General features: G+C 41.8%; 1 protein-coding gene across 5 annotated transcripts; it reads left to right on the forward strand.

The window, feature by feature from the left end:
• The first annotated feature begins 2,516 nt into the window (after positions 1-2,516).
• Positions 2,517-26,965, forward strand: LOC108925156 (serine/threonine-protein kinase BRSK2-like). Of its 5 annotated transcripts, XM_029246803.1 has the most exons (20): positions 2,517-2,606; positions 2,717-3,953; positions 6,439-6,533; positions 7,920-8,005; positions 8,528-8,668; positions 11,815-11,931; positions 12,235-12,268; positions 13,328-13,396; positions 13,906-14,052; positions 14,533-14,564; positions 14,696-14,860; positions 15,863-15,960; positions 17,161-17,314; positions 20,752-20,812; positions 22,097-22,376; positions 23,192-23,240; positions 23,350-23,473; positions 24,283-24,493; positions 24,794-24,883; positions 24,980-26,964. In XM_029246803.1, exons 2-20 carry the CDS (start codon positions 3,866-3,868, stop codon positions 25,189-25,191), a joined length of 2,253 nt encoding a protein of 750 aa, XP_029102636.1. In that variant the 5' UTR covers positions 2,517-2,606; positions 2,717-3,865; the 3' UTR covers positions 25,192-26,964. The 5 variants fall into 5 exon arrangements, with proteins under 5 accessions (XP_029102636.1, XP_018592444.1, XP_018592443.1 ...); XM_018736928.2 differs by having other exon boundaries at positions 2,517-3,953; positions 17,164-17,314; positions 24,980-26,965; XM_018736927.2 differs by having other exon boundaries at positions 2,517-3,953.
• Positions 26,966-27,250: the final 285 nt, after the last annotated feature.

A 27,250-nucleotide genomic window follows, 5' to 3' on the forward strand; every position in this document is an offset into this window, starting at 1 on the left:
CCAAGGCATGGGAGGAATGAAAGTGGTTTGCCAATGCTTTCTTCCTTGCGTGTCTGGGGAGTTCAAAGACGGAGAGAAACATGCAAACTCCACACACTCCGAGCTGGACTCCAACCCCATGCCCACTGAGCAGCTCAGGAACTGTGAAAAAAAGGGAGACAAGAAATAGCAGGTGGTGAAAGACTTGCAAAAGTGTCAGGACCTTGGGATGGAAAAGGGTACAAAAGAGATGAGTTTTGAGATCTCATGAAGTCAGGCACTTCGGTTTTTGGCACCCTTAGGCAAGAATCAATCCAGCACCTTATACTTTATCTCTGAAGGCACACACACACGCAAATTATTATTAAATATAGATATATACAGATCATGGAGAAAGGAAAATGAAGTATGAATTTATAAATAAAATGTTTTATACAATGATTTATGATAGCATGTATATGAACATCATGTATGCACACAAATTTATACTTCAACGATTGAAAGCGGACTGAAAACTAAACTTATTTTCAAGAATGAAGTTGGTTAAGGTAGCAAATAATTCACTGCATAAAGTGACAGTTTGTTTCATGGGAAATGTAAAGTCGTAACATGTCAAAGACACGGGGCAGCAATGTGTCACACAATGTTTACACAATATGTAAGGAGGCGGCCCTTCAATTTTCAAATAAAACTTTATTTATTTCTAAGCAAGGTTTTTAAATCAGTTTTTTAAAGATTACAATTTATTTTTTTTTATTTTAGTAGCAAAATTTGCCACCCAAATTTCAGTACCATCTAGGTGATTACCTAGGGTTACTTGACTATAAACCTAGACCTGGACATAGTAAATACCACTCGGGCCCTACCTGTCCAAAGTCCAGAATACTGTTGTTTCTAGTGGTCATTTAAGCGGCTGCAAACGGGGACATTTTTGATTCTTCCTACTAGTGAGACTACTACTGCTGGGATCCCCCTCACTGACATGCTACAGGTCACAGATAATGTGTGAAAGGACTGGGCTGGAGTACAAACTCCAGTACTTACACTCACAGGGTGACCACTGAAAGGAATAAAATGGACACAGTGGTTAACAAGATGTAATTGTGAAGGCTGCCGGTATACGTCTCAGGAAGAGCTCAGCACAAGCAAGGTAATTAACATGAACTTCCGTGACAAAATATCTTGCGGTACAAATGGCAAAAAAAATTGTCAGACGTTTCAAAATGAAAGCACTGGATGATAACAACAACAAAAGCAACAACAGTAATAGTACCTGCAGTTATAAGGAGCGGCAATTATTGTTAGGACACAATGGATATATTTTTATAAAACCTCTTCTGCATGCAAACTAGGTCCAGGGTGCTGATAAACTGTAGAAGTCAACTGCCTCCTGGTGGACATGTGAGGGAGTATGTGTCAATTTTGTCTTCAGATGAGCAGGCTGTGATAAGGAGAGAGTCTTGCAAGGATGATGGACACAAATTCAGCCCTCCATTACCGAGAACCACTTGTCCAATGCAGGGTCATGGGGGCTGGAGTCAATCCTGCAAGTATAGGGCTCCCGACTGGGGGGACGCTGGGCATTAGACCGGTCCATCCCAGCGCAAACACACAATCAAACACCTGAGCACCTGAAACATGTCTTTGGACTGCAGGAAGAAACCCACAGAACACAGGGAGAGCAGACAAACTCCACACAGCTGGATTCGAACCCGTGACCAAACCCGCAGCCCAGGAACGGGGAGGCACCAGCGCTACCTGCTGCATCACCACATCACCCAGGAACTTACATCAACTATTTTTTTATAAAATGGTAATCTAGTGATTTAAATGACAGTAATAATCACACAAGTGGAATATTATCCTGCACATCAGAGGATCATAGGAAACTATACAGATCTATGGTAAATACAACACATACCAAGTACATGGAGGTAACAGACCACTTCCGAGGCCTTCACATAGACAAAAATAACTGAAGATATTACTATATCACATCGCATCGAGTTTAATTAGTTTGCGTTATACTCCATAGAATATTACTTTATTTTCCCTTTGTTCCGTGTAACCCGTGAGCCTAAGTTAGTGCAAAATAGCTATGTGCATGTGTAGGCGTCCATGTTAATAAAGTAAACAGCGTTAAATTTAAATAACCTCAAACTATAAACATAAGGGCTATTGAATGCCTGGAGAAGATTGTCTAAATATTAAATTGTACGTGTATTCATTGTCAGTAAATCTTACATCTGACGTGAACTCAATTCAGCGCGTTGTGGTAAAGATATATATATGGCTCATTAAAAGAACACAACGGGATAATCATGTGAGATTAAGAAAATATACTGAGCTCCATAACCTCCTTCGCACTCCAGTTCATCTAAACTGGACTAAATTCCACCGAAAGTGGGAATAAAGGCGTTCTGACGTATTTTAGCCCAGCGAAAAGTCGGCGAGCGGACGAGCAGAAACACAAGGCGCGGGGTGGGTGAGGGGGGGTGCTGGGGGTGGGGGGGGTGGGGGTGCTGGGAGGATGGAGAGGCTGCAGGACCCGGATGCTGATGCTGCTCGTGTCGGATGAGGAGAAGGAAGAGGAGACAGGAAAGAACGATTTATAGGAAGAAAGAACGGTAGTAACAGAAGGGGTGTTTGTACAGACTACATTTATTTTAAAAAAAGAAGAAGAACAAGAAGGAAAAAAAAACTAGAGTCGTCAAGTGAACGTGTATTTTTTTTTAAGGAGGAAGCCGAATGAACGAGCCCCGGACCGGCACGCGAGCAGGAACGCAGGGAGGGAGGATGCTGTGATGCTGATGCGCGCGCGGACGGAGGCGGGTGGGAGCAGCGCGAGCGGGGCGAGCGCGAGCAGCCGACGGAGGGAGGGCGACGGCGCTCCGCCAAAGATGCTTCTTCCAGCGCAGCCGGCCGTCGCCGACCGTGTTGCAGAATTAATTTACTCTTCTTCCGCCGCCGACGGCAACTTTTCGGCACTGAAATACTGACGCGCGTCGAGGCTCTTTTTCATTGACGTGCCGAAGCCTGGCGCTGTGCGTGCGGCGTGTAGGTGTTTTGCTGCTTTTAATGAGGAAAATTCCAGAGCTGTGAGCCGCGAGACAGTGCGAGCGAGGAGGTGCATCGATCGCATGATACAGAGCATCTCGGGCTCTCGCGCTTGGATGTGGGCTCGGACCCGGGCACACAGGGCAGGGGGCCTGCGAGGAGGATCCTCCGCTCCGGACAAACGGATCAATGCCTTTTCCAAGTATCCACCTCATTATTGTCTCCCAAAACTGACATTCGAGCATCGTATCGGAGGGAGGAGAACGAAGGGGCGAAACTGCGCGTAGTGGCGAGCAAAAAGCAGCGAGAATCGGCGCGACTGATTCATACACGAGCAGAGACAATTGCGGCTGAATCGCTTTCCCCGTCACAGCCGCTTTTGAATTATTTCCACATCAGTCTCAAGCTTCAGGCTTCTTTTAGCACCGAAACGAGCGCCGTACTACTACTGCCACCTTCACCTCCCCGATCCTTATCTTCTTGTTTTGATTCCCCCCTCATTCCTTCATTAGAATTGATTGTCACAACAACAACAGTGCGCCTGCCTTCATCCCAGCCAAATTGTAGGGAAAATAACTGCTAACATTTTAGCCGGAGCCCTTAGCAGTTTTAGTTCGAATAGCAGAAACTGAGGAGTAGGCCGGGGATCAGGCTGCACTACCAGCCTCCCGCTCTCCGCTTCCTACTGTAGTATTACTCACCCTCGCGCTCGGTTATGTCTTTAGGCAGCGGCTCAGCGCACGCCTCGCACAGTCACACACTCCCTTTAACACTATTATAGTCGCGTACCGTCATTGTAGTCGTTTAGGGTAAAGCGCGCAATTGCAGCATGTCCAGTAAAGAGCTGTCAGGGAGTCATTCGGCTCAGTACGTCGGGCCTTACCGACTGGAGAAGACCCTGGGCAAAGGGCAGACAGGTAGGAGCCGGCCAGCCTCTCCCATGTGCTCCTAACATCTGCATCCTCTTCCATATGTTCCCTACATTTGCACCTGCTTCCATATGATATGTACCCTACATCTGTAACCTCTTCCATAGTTTCCTACATCTCCATCCTCTTCCATATGTTTCCTACATCTGCACCTGCTTCCATATGTATCCTACATCTGTAACTTCTTTCATAGTTTCCTACATCTCCATCCTCTTCCATATGTTCCTTACATCTGTAACCTCTTCCATAGTTTCCTACATCTGCATCCTCTTCCGTGGTTTCCTACATCTGCATCCTCTTCCATAGTTTCCTACATCTGCACCTGCTTCCATATGTATCCTACATCTGTAACCTCTTTCATAGTTTCCTACATCTCCATCCTCTTCCGTATGTTCCTTGCATCCGTAACCTCTTCCATAGTTTCGTACATCTGCATCCTCTTCCGTAGTTTCCTACATCTGCATCCTCTTCCGTAGTTTCCTACATCTGCACCTGCTTCCACATGTATCCTACATCTGTAACCTCTTTCATAGTTTCCTACATCTCCTTCCTCTTCCATATGTTCCCTACATCTGTAACCTCTTCCATAGTTTCCTACATCTTCATCCCCTTCCATAGTTTCCTACATCTGGACCTGCTTCCATATGTTCCCTACATCTGTATCCTCTTCCATATGTTTCCTGCATCTATTCCTGCATCTATTCCTTCTTCCACATGTACCCTACATCCTTGTACAGTATACCCCAAGTAATCACCCTCATCCAAATATACCACACATCATCACACTCCTCAAACCTTGTGTACCTTACCTCTTCTCCTTGTTTCCTGCACTTTCTACATGATAATCCCCATCACTGTATATCCTCTATTCTCACCCTCATCCATGTACAACGTACATCAGCACACTCTTTTCTATGTTGCCTACATGACCGCCTGCTCCCACAGGTACCCCACATCACCACCATTTTTAAAGTGTTCATATACCCTCTCTCATCACCTTGTTTTCTGTATACTCTACATCATCACCCCCAGATCTGTATACCCTATAGAGTCACCCTCATCTATATATACCCTACATCAGCACACTCTTCTATATCTATCATACCTCAGCGCCCTATTCAACATGTACCCTGTCTCATTGCTTTGTGTCCTGTGTACCCTACATCACCACCCTTTTCCATATATATCCCATTACCCTATATCACCACTGTGTTTCATATATACTCTGCATTACCACACTCTTTCACATATCCACAACACTACCACCCTCTTTATTTTATACCCTACACCACCACCTTCCTCCCTGTGTGTGCTACACTTTCACCCTCTTTTCTACCATCCTATTCCCTTTAAACACTATATCCTGACTCTCTTCAAAATATACCCCAAACTCCTTGTATACCCTACATCTTCACACTGCTCTATATGTATCCTACACTGCCGCCCTCTTCCCATTATATTGTACCCTATCCTACCGTGTCACCACCCTGTTCTCTGTGCATCCTACATCACCACCCTCTTTAGAGTATACACTGTTCACACACACACACACACACACCATCATTCCTGGGTCATGGTTGAAAAGGGTAAACATAATACTTTTTCTAATTCTTTTTTCATTGGAGAAAGAGCAACCGTTTTAATCTTTATAGCCAACCACTGAACAGATGGAATGGATGGACTTGACTGAGTGTATAAGTTTTATAGCTGATCCAAATTCCTTTGTAATACATATTGTGTGACTACTTCTGATACTAAGTTTCTGTTGTCGTAAAGTAAGGTTTTGCAAGTGTCATGGTGCGTGCAGCACCGATGTGCGCTGAATGTTTCTGAGATTAATATGTATTCTTGCAATAGTGTAATGACACAATATCTGCACATAAAGCCACATTTTTGCAGTGCAGAAGGGTTCAACAACTCAACATAATGAATTGTCACAGTGGTTTCTGAACTTTGCAAGAAGACATGTCCAGAAAGGTGAGAAGCAATATGGAAAACTCGGACTCTTCTGTAGAGATATATCCCAATATAATATATAAAAGTGTTCCAAGTGACAAGGCTGGCTCCTGTTAATGGTAGATATGGTTTAAGTTGCCATCATACCGATGAGTCAGTAGAGATGTAGTGTAACAGATCTCTCACACTGGCACAATGTGCACTGTTTGAAGTTTGTGGGTGCAATATATAGCTCCTTAAAGCGTGAGCACTGAGAAAACGCCTTAAAGCCCCAGTTACTTTGCATCATGTCCATCAGTATGATTTGTATCCGTGTGGAATTTTAGACTCAGTGTTTGAGTTGTAAGGTATAATAGTTAATAGTCATTGCACGTCACTTTGGTGAGTCCACTAAATAAAAGGTGAATGCAAGGAAGTAAGAATAGATACAGTGGTATTAAATATGAATGTCCCTTACCTCTCTGCCACTCATTTTCTTCATCCCACTGGCACACACCTGTACCTACGTTTTTTCTAGGTTTGGTGAAGCTGGGAGTTCACTGCATTACAGGACAGAAGGTAGCAATAAAAATAGTGAACAGAGAGAAGCTTTCTGAGTCTGTGCTCATGAAGGTAAGAAGGTTGTTATTATTATGTCCATCAAACAGCAGTTGAGAGCTGCCCTATGATTAATATTTTACTGCCAAAGTGAGGAGGTTTACATGTTAATGATGTACAGGGCACATGTGTACAGGTTAGATTATATTGTTAATGTGTTTACGTGGCTGGAAAAGCCTGTTCTTTAATGTTAAACAATACTTTTTTTGTTTTGCATTTCATATTTGCCAATGAGACATGTAGGGTATCGGTCAAGATTTGATTGGCCCGTTTTAGGAAATCTGGGTAATAATTTTAATTTCTGACTTTGCAACATCAGGTTTTTTTCCCTAAGTGCTATTTTGTGATTTTTAAAAAATGTTTTAGTTTGATTATAACTAATGCACATGTTCAGAACCATACCCTGCTGTCTAATGTATTCTGTTAATGATAAAATGTATCGTCTGTGTGCTGAAAAACAACTTCTGTTGAATATGGAACTGTGCGGTTATTTTTTTTGTTAGTTATAATGTTGTACAAACAGATGCTGAAAGCCGGGGATAGTATTGTTCATATGTCAGGCAGAAATGGCTCTTAGATGCGCCGCACTAGCAGTAACAGAGGCGGCAGAGCAGAAGAGGTAGCTGTAGGGCGGCAGGGTTAGAAATGGCAGGAAGAACAGGCATCTTGGTCTCCACCCAGGTGGCTCCTGAAAGCCTTCAGGCCCAGATACTGTAGGAGGTCTAATGAAATCCTATTTTATTTTTCAAACTCCAATGCAAAATCCTGAATCGGCACTTGTGGGGCAGTTTAAATGAGTCGCAAACGGCCCCGAATCCTTGCACAGCCGGTATACGGCGGTGCTCGGAACACGCCACCCTTGCAGGCTGTACTTTGCTGTTGGCAAGCGCTGCAAGTAATGAACAGATGGCTAACGGAGAAACAGGCTGGACGGTTCCCTAATGGAGCTCACCTCATGTGAAAGTCAGGGTTATGGGTTTGAACCCAGGTCAAGCATTACTACTTCATGCAAAATCTAGGGTTATTGCTGTCATTTCCAGGTGAAACTCTATAGCCTCTTGCGAAACCTAGTATTGTTGGGCTAAATCCTATTTAACACTCTATCATGGTTTAGTACGTCATTGTGATCATGAAGAAAGTAAATAGATTTCTGCATATGTGACAATGTCAGCAATGGATGGCAACAGTAGGTTCATTATTAAATTATTCTATAATGACACATGTGAGGCCTACTTAGAAGAGCAATAAAGACGCTAAGGTTGCATGTGGTAACTGTGATATTGGCATGACATTCCTTAATTGACATGTGACCTCTGCAGTTTCTTGTGTTGGATCATATTAAAGCAATCAATAATAAGACTGTCCATAACCTCCCTTTCTCCACCATTCCATCCTCTCAAGGTGGAAAGAGAGATTGCTATTCTGAAGCTGATAGAACACCCACACGTGCTGAAGTTGCACGACGTATACGAGAATAACAAATATCTGTAAGGATTTTCTCCGCTTTCATCTAATTGAATTGCTGTACACATCTGTGCTTGGTGTATCACTGACTCCTGACGTTATCACTATGTTTCCCAAATACTAATTTTCACTGGGGGGTTTCAAATACCTTTTCAATTTGCCTTCTGACCTTTTTTCTTCTCTGCTTTCTTACTCCTGTGTCTGTCTCTCACCACTTTCATTTTTATATACTTATATACTTTATATACTGTAGAATATAGTCAACTGTCTTATTTATTTCTTTGTCTTATGCCTTTGTTCAGTGCTCTGTGTCATTGTGTGAGAATAGCATCATACAAAAATGAATTGAATTAAATTAAATTGAATTGAATTGAATTATATATGTACATTTAAGTATATTCAAGGTTTTATTCCACCCAACACCGCTGAGAAAACAAACTTCTGTAAGGAAAAAATAATTCTGCAAATTAGAAAAACAGTATCCAATGTATTTTGATGTTTAGTGCCATGTTTTGAAGTGATGGCGATGGTTCTGTGACTGCCAGGTACCTGGTCCTGGAGCACGTGTCAGGCGGGGAGCTCTTTGACTACCTTGTGAAGAAGGGCAGGTTGACACCCAAGGAGGCTAGAAAGTTCTTCAGGCAAATTATCTCAGCGTTGGATTTCTGTCACAGTCACTCCATCTGGTAAGATATATCTGTAGTCTTCCTTGAACTCCAAACCCTAACCCACAGCATATATAAACTGCCTTGTATAAAGGCTTCAACTAAATACTTACCATAAACTGGAAAAATATATTATACAATGGTCCATGTGTAAACATGGTATTTTTATTAATTAAAACAATATATTACTAAACACATTGTGTGACCTAATATTTAGAGTTCAAAAGGACAACTATAGTACACTAGTTTCTTGTATTATGAACATTCAAGTTGTGAATTTTTGAAGATATGAACATTTTCCAAGTTATTTCCAACAGCAATTTCCACATTGTTCCGTTTTCTAAAATTTCTGCGTGTTGTGTGATGAAAAGTGCCTGCGTTGCAGCGCTCAGCCATCAATTTGCCGTAAAATACACTGAGAATAGAAAGATTTTGAAAAAAATGTATTATACTTTGGTCTGAGGTCTTTATAGAACGTTGCATGTTAATGAGTTCAGGGACAAATGGATTATTCGGCTTTTAATGACTGTGACTTAGATTTAAAAGTAACTTTGGAGTTTGGAACCATTTGGGTTGTGAAAAGACTTGTGGTCCCTCTTGTGTCTGTAAGTTGAGGACTCAGTTTAAAGTAAAGTGTAAAATGTAGGTATTGTACAACTCAGGTGTTGTGTGTAAGCCACACACACCTGTCTGAAGATGTTGAAACAGACGTTTGGCTCACAGTCAGTTATTGTGTTATTGTGACATTTACACTCATTGTGATTCTCATTTATTACTCTTGATTATACCTACATTTTGTCTCACAGATGTATTTAAAATTAAATTTACTCATTAATGTACCTGGAATTGACCTTAACACACCCCTAAACAAAAGGGGTGTGGTGGCGCAGTGGGTTTGACCCGGTCCTGCGCTCTGGTGGGTATGGGGTTCGAGTCCCGCTTGGGGTGCCTTGCGACAGAGTGGCGTCCCATCCTGGGTGTGTCCCCTTGCACCGTGTTGCCGGGTTAGGCTCTGGTTTGCCGTGAGCCTGCTTGGGACAAGTGGGTTCAGACAAGGTGTGTGTGAGACACCTCTAAATGTTCTTTAAAGCATTTGAGCTCTTTAGTAACTGGACTTTCAACTTTTGTCCCTTTTTATTATGGTTCTACTTTCCTTTTTTCTGTGTGAATGTAGAAAACTAGCACGTTCCCTGACTGTACATCAAGTTTTACAGACCATGTTAAAATTAAGCATTTTTTTTCTATACTCTCTTTATTTCTTGCTATATAACCTTTTAATCAGTCCTTTAATCCTTTAATTATAGTTTGTCGCATAATTCAGTTAAAACACTGGTAGTTTTTTGGATGTCTTTTCGTTACAGATCCGTCGACATGTAGAGTTCAAGTGCTGATAGGAGTGCACAGAAACTATGGACAAAACATGCGTGATTTTACTGAGAACAATAATGAGCGAAGGCAGCGTTTCCTCCCTTTGGAAAGCAGACATTAGTACGGCTGTGTTCTGTGTACCACTAGTTTGCAGCGAAAGAGCCACTTCTTTGATCTGTCCCATCTCTCCGTTTTATTTATAGCTTCTGACTTCAGTAACTTTGCCCTGAGCCACTTCCTCGTTCTTAAAAAGAGAAAATATAAGAAAACGCCAAAGGCAGAGTTCATTTGCATGGATTTTAGACTGTTAGGTCAGGTGGTGTGATAGTTTGTGGTCTGAAACAGCAGTGAGTTTAGTGGTTAGCGCCATCAGAAGGTGCCGGGTTCAACTGCCCACAGCGGCTGCAGTAAGAACAACCAGCCGTAGAAAGGATAAAATTGATGTAAGCAACTAAGTACCTGTAAATTCCTCATTGTAAGTTGCCTTGGACAATGCAAAATAAATGAATAATATCAGCTCCCAGTGCGACATGTATTTTGCTTCATATTATTTAATAATTCAGTACACTGTTCACACAACACATTAAAACCTTTATAGTGGTAGCAAATACAACACTATTATACCAGTTTGTGTTTGCTAATATTACATGAACACTATATTTAAACATTTAAAGTATATTATAATTATAATCACACACACACACACACACACACACACACACACACACACACAAGCCGCTTGTCCCAAGCAGGGTCCCAGGGAGCCAGAGCCTAACCCAGCAATACAAGGTGTAAGGCTCAAGGGGAGGGGACACACCCAGGACAGGATGCCAGTCCGTCACAAGGCACCACAAGCAGGACTCGAACCCCAGACCTGCCAGAAAACAGGCACAGTCCAAACCCACTGCACCGCTGCGCCACTGCGCCCCCTAATAATAATAATAATAATAATAATAATAATAATAATTTAAAACCACAATGAAGTATATTAAACCGTCATAATTGAACTGCCTATTTCAGCAGACACCTTCTGTTTTCAAACACTGATTCCAGCTGAGCTGTCATTTCTTTTAACAGCATCATCAGTTATGCAGAAAATGTTGAATATCGAATGGCAGATTTACTGCGGTTAATGTCGTGTACAGAAGACCATCTTATGGCAATTAAATGTATGCAAATATAGAGTTTACTGAGTGTGTGTAAATCTGTGGGTAATGAATTCAGTTATTACATGTTCTTGCATCGTTCGTATTATGCTGATAGAAAAAACAGATGCACAGACGAGGTAAATTGCTTTTCATGAATGCTTTTTAAATTGGGTTTAGATAAAGTAACTGCAAATATGGTTAGAACATGGGGTATCAAAAGGTCAGAGTAAATCCATTTGTTATTGGGGTAAATTATTCATGGAGCTCTTCCTTAAAATTTTAGTGCACTTCTATGGGGAATTAATTTGCATTTATGGTAAAATGTATCTACAACTTCCATCTATGGTTTGATTGTGAGAAGGTGGAATAGTGATTGGCGTGTGTGTGTGTGAGTGAAGTGTTCTCAGACCAGGGCTAGCAGACTGCTTTATGGGGGTCTGATGTGTTTACAGTGCGGAACTGGGAGTGTGATGTGTTTTGCCATGTGGACTGTGGTACGTGTGTCCCGTGTGATGTGTTCTGCCCGATGTGTTGGTTTTGATTTGCTCTTTTCAATGTGTTCTGTCTCACGTGTTCTGAAGGACGAGTCCTGTGTGGTGTGTTCTTTGTAGTGTGTCCTGTGTGATGTGTTCTGTGCCTCGTCCCCCACAGCCACAGAGATTTGAAGCCCGAGAACCTGCTGTTAGACGAGAAGAACAACATCCGGGTTGCTGACTTTGGCATGGCCTCACTGCAGGTGGGGGACAGCCTGCTGGAAACGAGCTGTGGGTGAGTGCTGTGTGCAAGGAGTGCTGAATGGGGAAGGGAGGGCTATGGAATACTCGGGCAAAACAGGAAATTGATCCTATTAAACTGCACTTGGCACTCATTGTGGACGTGATGCTTTGCTCTCATGATGATTTAGGCATTGAAACAAAGCTGAAGTATTTCATAGAAATCAGGTAAAGAGGTGGTTTGAACTCAAATTTAGAAGAAACGTAGATAAATGTTGTAATGGATTTTTTAAAAATTATTTAAACGTATTGTGCTGAGTCAAAGTTTTTGCCTTTAATTACTTTTAAATCCTTTCAGATCCCCACATTATGCCTGTCCAGAAGTTATCAGGGTAATTTTCAATTTTTACTGTCATTATTCTTAGCCGTTGTGCTTTTATATTATGTTGGACTAGGTTTTATTCCATTTTCATTGTTCATGCTAGATATGGTTAATTTTAAGAATGGAAGATGCTATCCATGGAAAAATTTAATGGTCACAGTTCATCACCAGTATTTTTTTAACTAAGTAGCTAATCTGTTTTGTGCATGGAAAGTATTTTGTGCATTTCTGAAGGGTGCACTTGTACCTCAACTTCCGAACACGAGGAGACAGAGAACTCCATTGACGGGACACCAGTTTATGTTATTATATTTTACTAACGTGCGGCAACGTTAAAGTTAAATCTACTTTAAATTATTGAAAAATAAAAAAGCACAGTATTCTCCAGCTCACCATGTCCTATTTTTTGTGCTGTGCATCATACATGCGAGACACTGCTGTGCTACTTCTGCGTTTCAGGCGCCACAGGAAAAAGAAACAGTGGAGTAGAGAATGGACAGTGAGTTGGAGAATGTATTAAAAAGTGTTTGACCTTAAATACTGACAAATTTTTGGGCCACAAGGATGGGACTGGTTCCTCACACAAGCATTTGTTTTACCGTTAGTTTCAAAAAGCATGGTAATATACACGTACCTCTCTTTACTCACAAGGTAGTTTCAGTAAAAACTTACGATGTAGCGATGAAAAGTTAAAATATAATGAGAACTCCATCTAGGAAATCCGTGAGACTCAAAACCGCGTTGTACTGGGGCCACATGTCGGTCAGCCCTGCGCCGAGTGCATTTCAGTGCTCGCTAATGACAGAAAGCAGATCTGCAGGACATTTTCACCCTGTACCAGAGAAATTTTAGAAAACAGACAACCGAGGGAAACGCAGTTCAAAATTTTTAAAAACTTGGAAAAGCTTCTATCTTCAAAAATGTGTAACTCGGACGTTCATAACACGAGGTACAAGTGTACTGCGTTCCTGTGTAGGGTGACTTTTTTACTGTCCCGCACCATCCAGACAATGTCAACATGACGATAAATTAGTGCACGGCTAATGAAATGAGTGTCCCTTCGTCTCAGGGTGAAAAGTATGACGGCAGACGGGCAGATGTGTGGAGCTGTGGTGTCATCCTGTTTGCCCTCCTGGTGGTGAGACTCTCTCTGTCCTCGTCCTCTGCTTTCGGTGTCTTTCTGTCTATTTCTGCATCACCAAAGCAGAAAATAAAAATTACTACAGGAAAGTTTGACTAACGTGAATTATCCAAGGTATAACAGGAAGTAAAATGAGTAAGAAAATGTTATAAAATAAAAAGAGAGCCACATTGTAGAAATGTGCAAAAACCATAAGGTGGATCAATACAGATATTCTCTTCTTCTTGGTTAGGGAATGGTATCCTGGTCTGTATAGGACCATGGTAGGGTCATAAAATTCCAACGTGTGTGTATCTGTGTGTGTGTGTGTGTGTGTGTGTGTGTGGGTCTTGTGTTCTTTCTCTCTTCTCTCTTCTGGGTGTTTCCCTTCTTTATTATTCTTTCTCTATTTGTGCCAAGGTTGTTTGCATTGCTGTGTTACTGATCCCCGTGTCCCCCTCCACGTGTGACATGCCCTGCTTCTGCTCTAACCTGCAGTTCTTGTCCCCAATGTGTCCCTCTCTCAGGGCGCCCTGCCCTTTGACCACGACAACCTGCGGCAGCTGCTCGAGAAGGTGAAGAGCGGGGTGTTCCACATGCCCCACTTCATTCCCCCAGACTGCCAGGCTCTGCTCAGGGGAATGATCGAGGTCGACCCAGAGAAAAGGCTCACGGTGCGCACCCACCTGCTCTCCACTAGGGGGCGCTGCCAAACACAATGGTCACCGTGCAGGCGCGGGCTTCCGGAGAGTTCTCACAGGCCAGCTCTCTCAGTGTTTAGTCATGCCGGTTTTGAAAATGGGCTTTTTCATCAGAAAAATTGCTTTTTGTTTTGTTTTCACCAGTTTATGAAGACTGTAATGACTAATAGCAGAAATGTTCGTTATACATGAACCCCGAGTTTCCTGCACTATTACATTGATTTAATGTCACTGATGGAAACCTTTGACACTTCCTGTGTGTTTTTAAGTGGAACATTTTAAAAGTGCCATTTAACAGTACATGCAAATGAAGGAGCTGAAGTGTCTTTTGCTTTAATGTATATTCCATATCCTTTACAGCTTGTGGCAGTCATAGGAGGCAGCATGTCTTATCACTGCCCACACGTGTGTGGACTCTATATTAATCTCTCCATCTGTCATCTTTTCCTACAGCTAGAAGCAATACAAAAACACCCCTGGTATCAGTAAGTAAAGATTTTTTAGTGCTTTTCTGGATTATGGATTATTGCTGGTTATTCTCAATCTCTGTAAAGCAGCAGAAGTTGGGCCATGTTCATATGAACTGTTGTATTAATGGAGGGGAGTGTCTTGTCAGGGGGGGTAGGAACGAGCCCTGTCCAGAGCAGCCACCCCCCAGGCGAGTATGTGTGCGGCGGATTCTGTCCCTCACCGAGCTGGACCCCGACGTACTGGACAGCATGCACTCTCTGGGCTGTTTTAGAGACAGAGGAAAGCTCACGCGGGACCTGCAGTGTGAAGAGTGAGTCAGCCCCCTTTCCCTCTCCAGCGCTGTCTCTCTCTCTCATTCTCTCTCACAGTTTTTTTTCTTTCTCTCACTCAGTCTCCCTTTTGCACTACCTTTCTCTCTCAGTTTCTTATATTTCTTTCCTGTATACAGATACTCTCTGTCACATCTGTAAATGGGACCTGCTATGTTTGGTGGTTCTGAGAAAACTTCAGATTTCATTTTTATGTTGAACTTCAAATTTTGCATTATTTTTCTTGCAATTACAACATAATCTAGTTAATGTTGCGCCGTTATTTGTTTGATCTTTTTTCGTTTCACTCATTCTCACACAGTTTCGTAAGTTTGCCTCAGGGTCGTGGCGATCCAGAAACTGTCCCAGAATCGTTGGGTGTGGGGAGATACACTGTGGACAGTACACCAGTCCACTGCAGGGTAGCCACACACTACAAGTAGTTTAGAGTGCCCTGTTCACTGACTATAGGAAGAAACCAGGGCACCTGGTGGAAACCCATACAGACTGAGCTGGACTCGAACCTATGGTCACACCCCAGCTAGTTGCCATTACCCTTTGGAGAGAAATAAAAGATCCCACACTTGGGTTCTACCTCCCACCTCCTGGCTGTGTGTGTCACATTTTTTTATTTCCTTGTACACTGAATATTTCATTTTGTGTTTTTATTTACGTGAAAATGCCATTTTTTTAATGGCAGTTCTGTCAAATTGATTATTATAATACAGTGTAACAGCAATATATATTTACTTAGCAAGGTACATCATCATTGGGTGTCAATCAATCAATCATTCAATTAATGATATTATGTATTAAACCTAAAACTGAAATCCTTGTTCATTGATTACTGGTGTAATTTTTTTGCATGAGTTTTTGAACAAGATAAAATTACCCCTCTGTTGTTTTCACAGAGACCAAGTTGTGTGGTTTCATTTTTAAATGACTGCACTCGAAATCTAAACACCTCTCCTTCTTTTCCTTTCTTGCATCTGTGACTTTGTCAGAGATAATCAGGAGAAGATGATCTATTACCTCCTCCTTGATCGTAAAGAGCGGTACCCGAGTTGTGAGGATGAGGACCTGCCACCCAGAAATGACATTGGTGAGTACATCTTGTTGTGATTGTTTGTTGTACTGATCCTTTGTGCTGGATAAAGACCTGATTTCATTGCCTCTCTTTCTTTATAATGTATAGTTACAGTTTTCAACATGGTGATCATTTTAGATGAGCCTCAACATAGTAAGTCTGTCATCCCGAGGAAGAATCCTGCCATTTATTACACCTGTCACTGTGTAGAAGCACAATGTAATCCAGCAGATATAAAAGCATGGATGTCCCAGATTACATATACACTCTGATTACAGTGGTGAAAGGGGCAGATTGTCAGAGGCAGAAGTAGGCTGAAGAGGCAGGATTCAAGTCTTTTCTTAAAGATCAGAAGGAATTAAGAATCCGGTTGAGAGGGAAGATTGTTCCACCATTGAGGGGTGAGGGTTTGAACGAGATTTTGATTGCAATTTATGAGCATTCAGAGATGGAGAAGTCAGATGTTGCAAGAATGCAGACCTGTTAGATAAGGTGTATGGTTAGGTGCAAGTTTGTAGGGATGATGAAACAGTGGAGACTGGAAAGTCAAAACCAGGGTTTGAACTTTATCTGGAGTTTAATTTGTAGCCAGTTGATGAAGACCTGGAGGGATCTGACATGAGAATATACTCATGATGCTGTGTCCTCACAATCTTCAGGATGCTACACAGAAGGATCTGGTGATGTGATAGCTTCCTGGTCATAGAGTATGTTACCATCGCTTTACCCATCTTAATAGTGCGATATAAGTGTGGAGAAGCATAAGTCGGGATAAGAAAAATGTCCAGGTTCAGTTACAGTTTTAGTCTGATCATCCAGGATGAAGTATTAGCCAAGCGATAAATGTCTGTCAGAGGGATGGAACAGTTAGCTTTGAGAGGATGTAACGGAAGCGCTTTGTGAATTTAAAAAAGGGCATGACCCAGAACTCATCCCTGTGAGGCTCCTCTGGCAGGGCTCTGTGGTGAAAAGAGAGATGTGTGTGAGGACCCCTGGTTGGATTTTCCAGAGAAGTATGAAGAAAAGTGTTAAAGGGCAACCTTTGTAATGCCCAGGTTAATAAGTGGTGATAGATGACTGCTGTGACTGATAGTAAAAGATACCGTCAGCTAGTCCAGGAGTATCAGGATAGAAGAAGAATAAGAAATTTCTGGAAAAAATGACAAGCTGTACTGTATTAGGTGCCAAGCTAAGGGTCCAAGTTGCATCTCCCAGCAGATCCACCCCGGAAGCGAGTGGACTCCCCAATGCTATCCCGCCACGGCCGCTGTCGGCCCGAGAGGAAGAGCTTGGAGGTGCTGAGTGTGACGGAGCAGGGCTCTCCGACACCACCGCGCCGAGCGCTGGACACTGCAGCACACAGTCAGAGGTGAGCTCCCACCGTGCTGATACACCGTTTATAAGCATTGGCGAAAACAGTGCACAGAGCTCTGTAATGCCACAACAAGCAGTTTATACAGTATGTACAATATAAACGTGTGCGATATGTAATATATACCCCCTTTTTAATATGATTTAGAACAGTGGCATTTCTGCCTGTTACATGGTCTTTGCACTTCCAGACCAGATAGAAAAGGATTGCTGTAGGACTGCCAGTTGCCTTTGGTTTTTATGAAATTTCAAAACAATTTAAAAATAAAGCTATTTGTTGCTATTGCGTTTTTTTAAACCAGTAGTTTTTAGAGAGCAAGTCACCCAAAGAAGTGAACATAAATCATTTTTATGTACTGTCCTCATCAGGGTAAAATCTTTCACATAATATGTAGTTGTCCTAAAGATCTGCCTTCATATTATCGTGGATGCATAGAATGTCATCGGATCTATTTTCTTTCAGCTTGATTTTGAGTTTTTGACTGGAAAAATATTCTGTGATAGCACATCCGTTATTAACCCCGTGGGATTTTTTTCTAGTCCCATCTCCTTCTTTTAAGATCCAGTTGTGTGCTCATTTTAAAATATCTTTTTAATAGAAAACCAGAGTCAAAGTACTTAAACATAGTTGGGGTTTAATTCATAAGAACTATATAGATACTTATAGATTTTTATGAATTAAAGGCGCACTGAGTACTCCCTGCCTTTGAGTGATCGCCCATGGAGCCACCATTCGGCCTGAAAACTGGGTATCACCTGATAATTTGAACTGTGAGTTAGCAGTAAGGTAGGAATGATTTGGTACACACAAAGAATCTTAACACCTTATATATTTTTACAGAACGTTCCTTCAGCTTTCAGGCTGTTTGGCAAACTATAAAGACAGCGCCATTAAAATAATAAGGTTAACACATTAAAATTGTGGTTTTCATAAAAGGCAAGGAAATTTTTTCAGTGCTGTTGTTTAGTTCACTTTGGATTCATGTGTCTAAAGTTCAAAACCCTACAAAAGAAAACAAAATTAAGAAACGGAAAAGGTGCCTTTTAGCAGCAATGTGTTTTTATTTTAAAATGAGGAAATGAAACACTCAACAGTGAAGCACTTCTTCCAAAATTAGAACTGTGAAGTTTAAAACGCCGGCTGTCTAGGGATAGGTTACATCATCAGCTGTCTCAAAAACACAAGAACAAAGTATACATTTTGATAAAAGGATGGTAAAACAGGGTTCAGAAAGACACCACTTTGGTCTCAGGTTAGTGTGACGTTTTCCTCAGCAGAAAAGCTGCTTAGTTGTTTCTTCGACTGACATTAAAACCATGTTTAAAATATCAAGAGGTTATTGATAATGAATAAACGAAACTACAGAATTAAAGCACCAGCGAGAAATAATTTTTGTTATGAAATATGTTGGTGCTGTGGTAGTATTTTGCCATTTTTCATGATTAACAAATGAATTTTAATGAATTTTAGCATATTTTTTGTCCAGTAACCTGTTATTTTTTCGATAAAAATTAATGGTCATTTCACCCCCAAGGAACAACAGGGTCATTTACGAACCGAATTAAGTCCCTTATGCGAGCAGTGAGTATAACCGATGTTGGAATGCGTTCCATGTGATAATTCTGGGGACTGATGAATAAATTGAGTAATTAATTTATTTGAAGTAGCTTAAAGCTGTACATCGGGTGGCTTTTTCAATCACTCTGCCCTTCATTTTGAAGAGGGAAAGCTGTGATGTTCCAAGAGGTTCTAACAAGATCAGGATGGTTGCTGATCCAGTTTGACCTGTAATTCTGGATAATGGCCGGTAGTCCAGCAGTTTGTGGAACAAAAGGATATTTCCCGTCAAGTACAGAAAGGTTATGTGTCAACCTCAAAGTATCACGTATCCAGTATCTGTGTGCCGTATGCTCTATCTATATGCTATATATATGCTTCTTTACTGTGCTGTATACAATACAGTGACTGTGTTATGCTATACTGGCTGGAAGCCAGTGGGCCGCTGGTTGCCAGCGCTGGGGATTGCATCACTCTCTCAGCTGGCGTGTAACTCCCCTTCATGGCACCGTGTGGTTTGCTGGTTGAAAACAAAGCAAACTCACAGGAGCATAAATTGGAGAAGCGCACGTCATGCGTCCTCTGTTCCGCAGAGGGTGCAAAGGCACCGTAGGCTGGAAAAAAAAAAACAAATGAAACATTGGTACCCCTCTGATAATATTCTGATGCAGCTGTATGTACATCAGGGTACAAGTGATGATTTGCCCATGCTGGACCTTTGTGTAGGAATGACACAAAACACCAAAGTGCTCATTATTGAGTTATAACAACATGAAAAAAGTGCATATAACATTGTGCTAAAATGTGTGTCAAGGTATGGATTATAATTAAATTAATTGCTTTATAGTTTTCAGCAAGAAATGTGTGTCCTTGTCAGGCACAGACTGTGAAGCCTTACAGCCCTTACTGACTTGTCTCGTCACACTTTAGCTTAACTTTCTGTTACTGCTACTCTGTTCTTGTGCTGCTGTTGTTGCTGATCAAAGGGGGAAACAGATTGTCGCAGTGATTTAGGGAGCTCAGTTAATGTTACATGTTTGTAGTCCATCAAAAAGGACCTCGTGCTGTGGCACTTCGAGTAAAGGTACTTATTGGCAATTTGAACAGTAAAAATTTCCCAGTTTTATAAATGGGTAAATGTAAGTATCTTAGGGGTGCGGTGGCGCAGTGGGTTGGACCACAGTTCTGCTCTCCAGTGGGTCTGGGGTTCGAGTCCCGCTTGGGGTGCCTTGCGGCGGACTGGCGTCCCGTCCTGGGTGTGTCCCCTTCCCCCTCTGGCCTTACGCCCTGTGTTGCCGGGTAGGCTCCGGTTCCCCGTGACCCCGTCTGGGACGAGCGGTTCTGAAAATGTGTGTGTGTGTGTGTGTGTGTGTGTGTGTGTGTGTGTGTGTGTGTAAGTATCTTAATGCTCTAAGTCACTTCAGTTATTTTACTCTAAGTAACAGTAATAATAATCTGTTGTCGACAATGTATGGATGTTTCAGTCAGTTATATGTGACTAACCGCGGGGGTTAGGCTGTGCCTGCTCTCTGGTGGGTGTGGGGTTCGAGTCCTGTTTGGGATTCCTTGCGACGGGCTGGTGTCCCATCCTGGGTGTGTGCCCTCCCCCTTCAGCCCCGCACCCTGCATTGCCAGGTTAAGCTCCGGCTCGCCGCGACTCTGTTCAGGACAAGCGGTTCAGTCAGTGTGTGTGTGTATTTGACTAACAGTAACTGATAGTTGTGATTCGTTGACATTGTCAGTATGATAATATGCATGCAAAATTAATCATTTAAACTAAGTTATAAGAAAGTCCTCTGAGTTGTATTCTTTTTCTATCATGACGTGACCCCCCCCCCCCCCCCCCCCATCTGCCTTCTATTTCTTTCCCAAACTAGGTCTCGTTCAGTGAGCGGAGCCTCCACTGGCCTGTCCTCCAGCCCTCTCAGCAGTCCCAGGGTAACTTACTGTAACCGTTTGTGTTGAGCAGATGATGCAAAACTGTTTTTAAACTCTTTTAACAATCAAGAGTTTTTGAACTCTTAACAATCAATTACTCTCTTAATTGAATAATAACAGCAATAAAGAAATATAATCTTAATTTTGGTAAAAAAAAAATTAATGTTGGCATCACTAAGACTGTTTTAATTGTTCATTGACATCTGCAGTGATTCCAACATTAATTTTTGTACCAAAATAAAGATTGTATTACTTTATTGCTGTTAGTACTTGATTGTTAATTGTTAGTATACATTTTTTATACATGCATTTACTTAATGAAAATCCTGAAATTCTCTTGAAATGTCCATTACATTCATACTATTCCATTCCTGAGTCATTATACATTTCATGTCTGTATTTCCAGTTTTACATCCTTATACTCTTTAAACATTTAAATATTAGCTCTTTAAATAGTTTACGGTTTTATAGCAGTAAAATGTTTCACTAGATGATGCAAAATCTGTTGTCTTTTTCTCTTTGCAATGTCTCCATAGAAAGCTGTCATCACAGACAAAAAAGATACCACTTTAGCTTTGTCCTCTGAAAATTAAATACCAATGAGACAAGAGATTAAATTTTTATCTGAAAATGAGACACTGAAAAATATTTGAAAATATAATGAAAAAACTTAGTAGACTTGTTAAGTTTTATGTCTCTCGCTGAATGAAACTCTTTATGTGAGAAGTAAGAACGCTCACAATAAATAACAGTTTTAATCATTGGTAGAAAGGCAGCCGTGTTAGATACAAATTTCAGTCTTATCCCCACCTATATTTCCTTATGATTATTATTCAAAAATCATTATTCATAACACATGACATATCTCATGCCATTTCCTCTTTCCACTTTTCCATTTCTCCTCCTGTTCTCCTTTTACATCCCTGTCCCTTCACCCCCCCATCCCATCAGAGCCCCGTGTTCACTTTCAGCCAGTCAGAGGTCACCTCTGCCACTACCACCCAGTCTAAGGAGCCCAAACCTGGAAGTGGCACCACATCTCGTGCAGCACAGCGAACTCCAGACCAAAAAACTCAAACCTTGCCATCCAAAGCTCCTTCGGATCGCCCTCACCTCCAGTCCATGAAGTCTCTCCAGCTTCAGAACCCACCGTCCCCTTCCCCGTCCCCATCTCCTCTTTTGTCTCCTATCCCTCGCTTTTTCTTTTTTCCTGCTCCCTCAGTTTTAAAATCGGTCACCAAGAGTGTCCATCCTAACTCTGCCCATCCTAACACTGTGTCGCAGGTCACACCCCAGGGCTCTCCGCTCCCCACCCCACTTGGTACTCCTGTCCATCATCCTCAGCACCCATCTCCTACCCCTCCTTCCTCTTCTTCTTCCTCCTCCTCTTCTCGAGCGGAGGGCGGGGGAGTGGGTGTCGGCTCCCTCTCCTTGACTCCACCCTCCAGTCCTGGTGGTGGCGGGGGCATGGGGGCTAGCAGCTCTGCTCATTGGCGGACCCGTCTGAACTCCTTCAAGAACAACCTGCTGGGCTCTCCCCGTTTCCACCGTCGCAAGCTGCAAGGTGAGCGAATATGGATTCTGTGTTTGGTAATTACAGCTTAACAGAGAAAGACATACGTACACAGTAAGTGGTTAAAATGTACTCTTACGTACACTTTAGATGCTTCCACAATATTATTGTTTTTTTAATTACATCCTTTTAGAAAATTAAGCACTTTGTCTGGATTTTGCACAACATAATCATACATTTAATTAGCTTTAAGGGGCTGGGCTGTGAACATCCAGTATAAATAACACTGCACTGAGGACACAACGCAACAAAATTGTTGAAAGTTCTTAGTCACGTTGATTTTTGCATTGATTACGGGTAAAGTTTACTGATTACAGAAATACCACTAGTTCTCCTTGTGTCTGTTTTAGTTTGGTACTTTACAGCCACTGGAACATTCTAGAAAGTGCCAAAACATTCTAGAAAGCATCATATCCTAAAACATACATGAATATTTGGTCCTTGGAACCCAGTGCCAAATTTTGGCAAAATTTCCTAATTTCAAGAATGTGGAACATTTTTCAAAAACTGACATATAGTACAAACTAATGCCAAAAGTATGATTAATCTAATTAAACTGAATGGAAAATGCAAAAAAAATTGACATAATAGAATTTTTGTTACATTATGTTATAATCTGTATTTGACATGCTGAGTATACTGTAAATGGTCTTGCTAAACTCATTACGATCATTGCTGTAAAAATGCATTCATTGTTGATCTTCTTTCTGTCTGTCAGTTGCTTGCAAACTGCTATTAATGATAAATTAGTGGGCACTATTCCAAAATGATGGTTACATGCAGGCAGCTATTTCTCTTTATATCAGTCCCTACATCGGAGGACATGTCCAGCCTAACCCCGGAGTCCAGTCCAGAGTGAGTGTTGCAGATATACATATATATCTCACATGACTTGAATGTGTGTGTAGCTCTGCTGGCCGTTTACATGAGTGAAATCCTTTACTTTGTGTACCTGTGTCCACAGACTGGCAAAGAAGTCCTGGTTTGGAAACTTCATCAGCCTGGAGAAAGAGGAGCAGATCTTTGTCGTAATCAGAGACAAACCTCTGAGCTCCATCAAAGCCGACATCGTGCACGCCTTCCTTTCGGTGCGTGCTTCTCCTTCTTCACACTGGATGATTCTACCTTTACCTTGGTTCACCTCTCATTTACTTACTGTGTCATGCAATGGAACTGATCTGCACATGCTGTGTTTGGGTTTCCATGAATTAATTTATTTGTATTAGTTACATGGACAGCACAGGGCCACAGCGACATACAGATACAGAGGGTGCACAAAGATACTGCAAATAAGGTCAATGGTGAGAAGGCTCAAGGTCAAAAGATTATAATATATCACAGGTATGATCACGTAGCACTTTTATAATAATTTCCAGAGGGGTGTCTGGACATTCCAGAATTCCTTACAATTGTCATACAAATCAAATATCTTTCAAATGGTAGAAATTTTAACACTTCAGTCACTCTCATTTGTTTAATTTGTGCAACCCAATAATAAAATCTAAGTTAAATATTTGGCACAGGCACTCCACCCTCATCTTTCAGTTGATAAATCTTGGAGGGTTAAATTATGAGTCTTTTGTTGTTCCACATAGATCTAGAGATCAAGATGTCTAATTTAAAAAAAACATCGTCTGAAAAGTAACAGTAGAATTTTGGAACAAGTATAGCAGATGAGATGAGAAAACATTCATCCAGCATTTGGTTTTTTAAGTGTGTTTTGTTTTGTATAGTTGCCATGGTACAGCACCACCTTAATGCCACCGGCTTTTGTTTGGTGCTGCAGTGATTGTAATTGTGACTGAATGAGGTTGTGACACCTCTCGTTCTGACCTATTTGTACAAGGTGGTCCCAGAGTAGTGTAAACATACCAATCTGCTTTTCTCTCACTGACAGATCCCTTCCCTCAGTCACAGCGTCATCTCCCAGACCAGTTTCAGGGCAGAGTACAAGTCCTCTGGCGGTCCCTCTGTCTTCCAAAAGCCTGTCAAGTTCCAAGTGGATATCGCCTTCTCTGAGGGAGAGAGGGAGCGTGAGAGAGAAAGGCCTGAAAGGGAAGGCAAGCGAGAGTCGGGCATTTACAGTGTCACCTTCACACTCATATCAGGTATGGGGACAGGACCGTAAGGCAGGTGTACAGTAGAAGAGTTACAGCTTGCCGCTATATAATCATAAACAACTATACTGTTGGTTCCAAAATCATCATTAGCCTACTGTACTGTAGCTCCTTTGTTCAATAGGCGAACGTCGCCCATGTGCACTGACGTTACAGAAGACAGTTGCTCACTGAAATATTTTTGACTGCCAGTACCTCACTTTGAATGTCATATTGCCTCCATTTTTATGGCTGTGTGCACACATGAGCTTCCAAATGCGGACGCGCCTAGCAGCCTGTGTATTTGTGCAGGACCCAGCCGTCGGTTCAAGCGTGTGGTGGAAACCATCCAGGCCCAGCTACTCAGCACCCACGACCAGCCATCTGTGCAGGCACTGGCTGGTAAGCTGTCATCTATTGTCTTGCCTGTGTGCTTCATCTCTTGGGTGAACATTCTTCCACGACAGCCACGCCCCACACTCTCTCTTTCCCCGCCAGACGAGAAGAACGGGCAGCTGTCCTCTCGGACCCCGGGCACACCGACGCGCCAGAATTCTCGCCGCTCAGAAGGGGGTGGAGACAGGAGTGAATGGGGCGAGCGAGGGGATGCAGGGGGGATCGGAGGAAGTGGGGGAGTACTGCAGCGCAGGGGGTCTGGGAAAGAGAAGACCAGGCTTCTTTCTTCTAATGGAACTCAATCGCAGCCCTAAGAGGAAAATGCAATAACTAGTAACAGCAGTAGAGGGCCTCATTTTTATGCCAAGAAAATAAACATTTCAAAACACATTAATCAAAATAGAAGCTATTAGTTAATCTCCAAGTAATGGAAAAACTCCCCAAAGAAAAAGTTCACGATTTCAGCGTAAGATTATGGTAATCTTGTCACAGTAAACATGCTTTATGCATTCATGAAAAGGAAACCAAATGTGGAAGTACAAAGTAAGGTTAGATTCAAGTGAAACATTTTACTGTTTTACATGCCTTCATGAATTGCCACCACTCTTGTGAAGAGTAACATTTTTCAGTCATGTGTAATGTGTTGCTGGAAGTCACGAAAACCCATGGGCGTGAGACCGATGGCATTGCTGAAGTGCGTAACATGGAAATCCTCCCAAAGCAACTTACTGGATGTGATCAACAGAAAGCCACTCCAACAAGATCAGAAGAATGTATTGTACTGTATTTAACAAAAAGGATAAAAGTGATTCCGATTAAACTGACCCGAGCCTGGATACAATTATAAACATGCTCTTTCTCCGTTGCTTTCAAACTGTTTGGAAACCTGAACAACAACCAGAAATAAATGAAAACCGCCATACTTACAAAAAGAAGTAACCCCCACTTTAATAGCTGCCTGCATTTCAGAGACAAGAAGCCAAAGGGTGTAGACAACAGAATATCCCAACATGGAAAATGTATAAGGCCAGGAAACAGGTGGATAACTGGTCATTTCCTATCCTGGATTCTTTTCTCACTTTACAAACTATTCTAAGTGCTGAAGAAGCTGAAGTGCTTTCGGGAACTTTTCCAGCAGAGCAACAGCACATCTCATTTGCAGCTCCAAGTATAAAGGGCATAAACATTCCAACGGTTTTTTTCAGCTACTTTTAAATCTTGTATGATCTTAGTTGCTTGTTTAGGTGCACACATTAGCCACTAAGAGTTGCCCTTTTAGGGCAATAGCAGTAGAAGTGACGAGTGAAAAATCTTTTACATTTTACGGAACAGGACAAATTCACAATAAGAAGAGTTTTCTTTTTGAAGCCGTGCTGAAGAACCTCTTGGCCAACCAGCCTATCTGTCAAATAGCTAAACAGATAAAAGAGTATGTTTCAAAGAGGTAATGCATAAAGCCATTCGAAATATGACCAATCAAGGGTGAAACTGTTCTGTGGCCAGTTAGGACTGTCTTATTAAATTCAGGGATAAATCAAACATCTATGGTGGAGGACCCTCAATGAAAAACTGGAAAACTAAGCTTTCTCATCCTGTTCCATAATCATGCAAGTCACTAATGAGTCTAATCTGAGCAAGGTTTCCTAATAGTCTCAACATCATCATCTAGCACCATCATCAGACAGAAGAATCATTTTCCACTATCTGTGATGGTCCTTGGACAGCACGCATCTGCCTTCCTCGTCCAGCTGAAGAGGAAGTCCCCCAGCTCATCTCGACATGTTTGTTTAACCCTTGAGGCCTCATGAAGAGAGGTTCGGACTTCTAAAATACAGTAATAATGAAAAAACAAGGAGCTTGATGGACACAGCTCTGGAGCTTGTGTTCAGTACTGGAAAACACAAGCGGAGACAGTGACTCTTTGGAACTGCAATGCAAAAATGCTTAAAAACAAAAGGAAAGCAAAGACTCTGAAAACCATGCAAACTGAAATTCATCATTTTTGTTTTATGTGCAACTTTGCGACTTGTTTCTTGCTGAATGAAAGACAAAAAACTAACCTAGTGAATGTCAAAAAATGAATTTTATTTATTGTATTTATTTATGCTTATTTAATATTTATTTTAAAGAAGAAGACGAGGATAACAGTAAAGCAAAGAAAAAACGGGACAGACTGACTACATGGAATGAAAACGAACAACCTTCAGAATGTGGATTCAATGGTATTAAGTACTGAACAAAATGATCACGGAAATATGGACTAAAATGAAATGCAGAAATTAAAACACAGTGCAGTCCCTCATCAGATGCTTAGAAAAACAATATTGGCATCACTTGATGCATTTCTGAGTTTAAAAGAGAGAATTTTATAGT

This window comes from Scleropages formosus, chromosome 20 (assembly GCF_900964775.1).
Source record: "Scleropages formosus chromosome 20, fSclFor1.1, whole genome shotgun sequence".
Lineage (NCBI taxonomy): Eukaryota > Metazoa > Chordata > Actinopteri > Osteoglossiformes > Osteoglossidae > Scleropages > Scleropages formosus.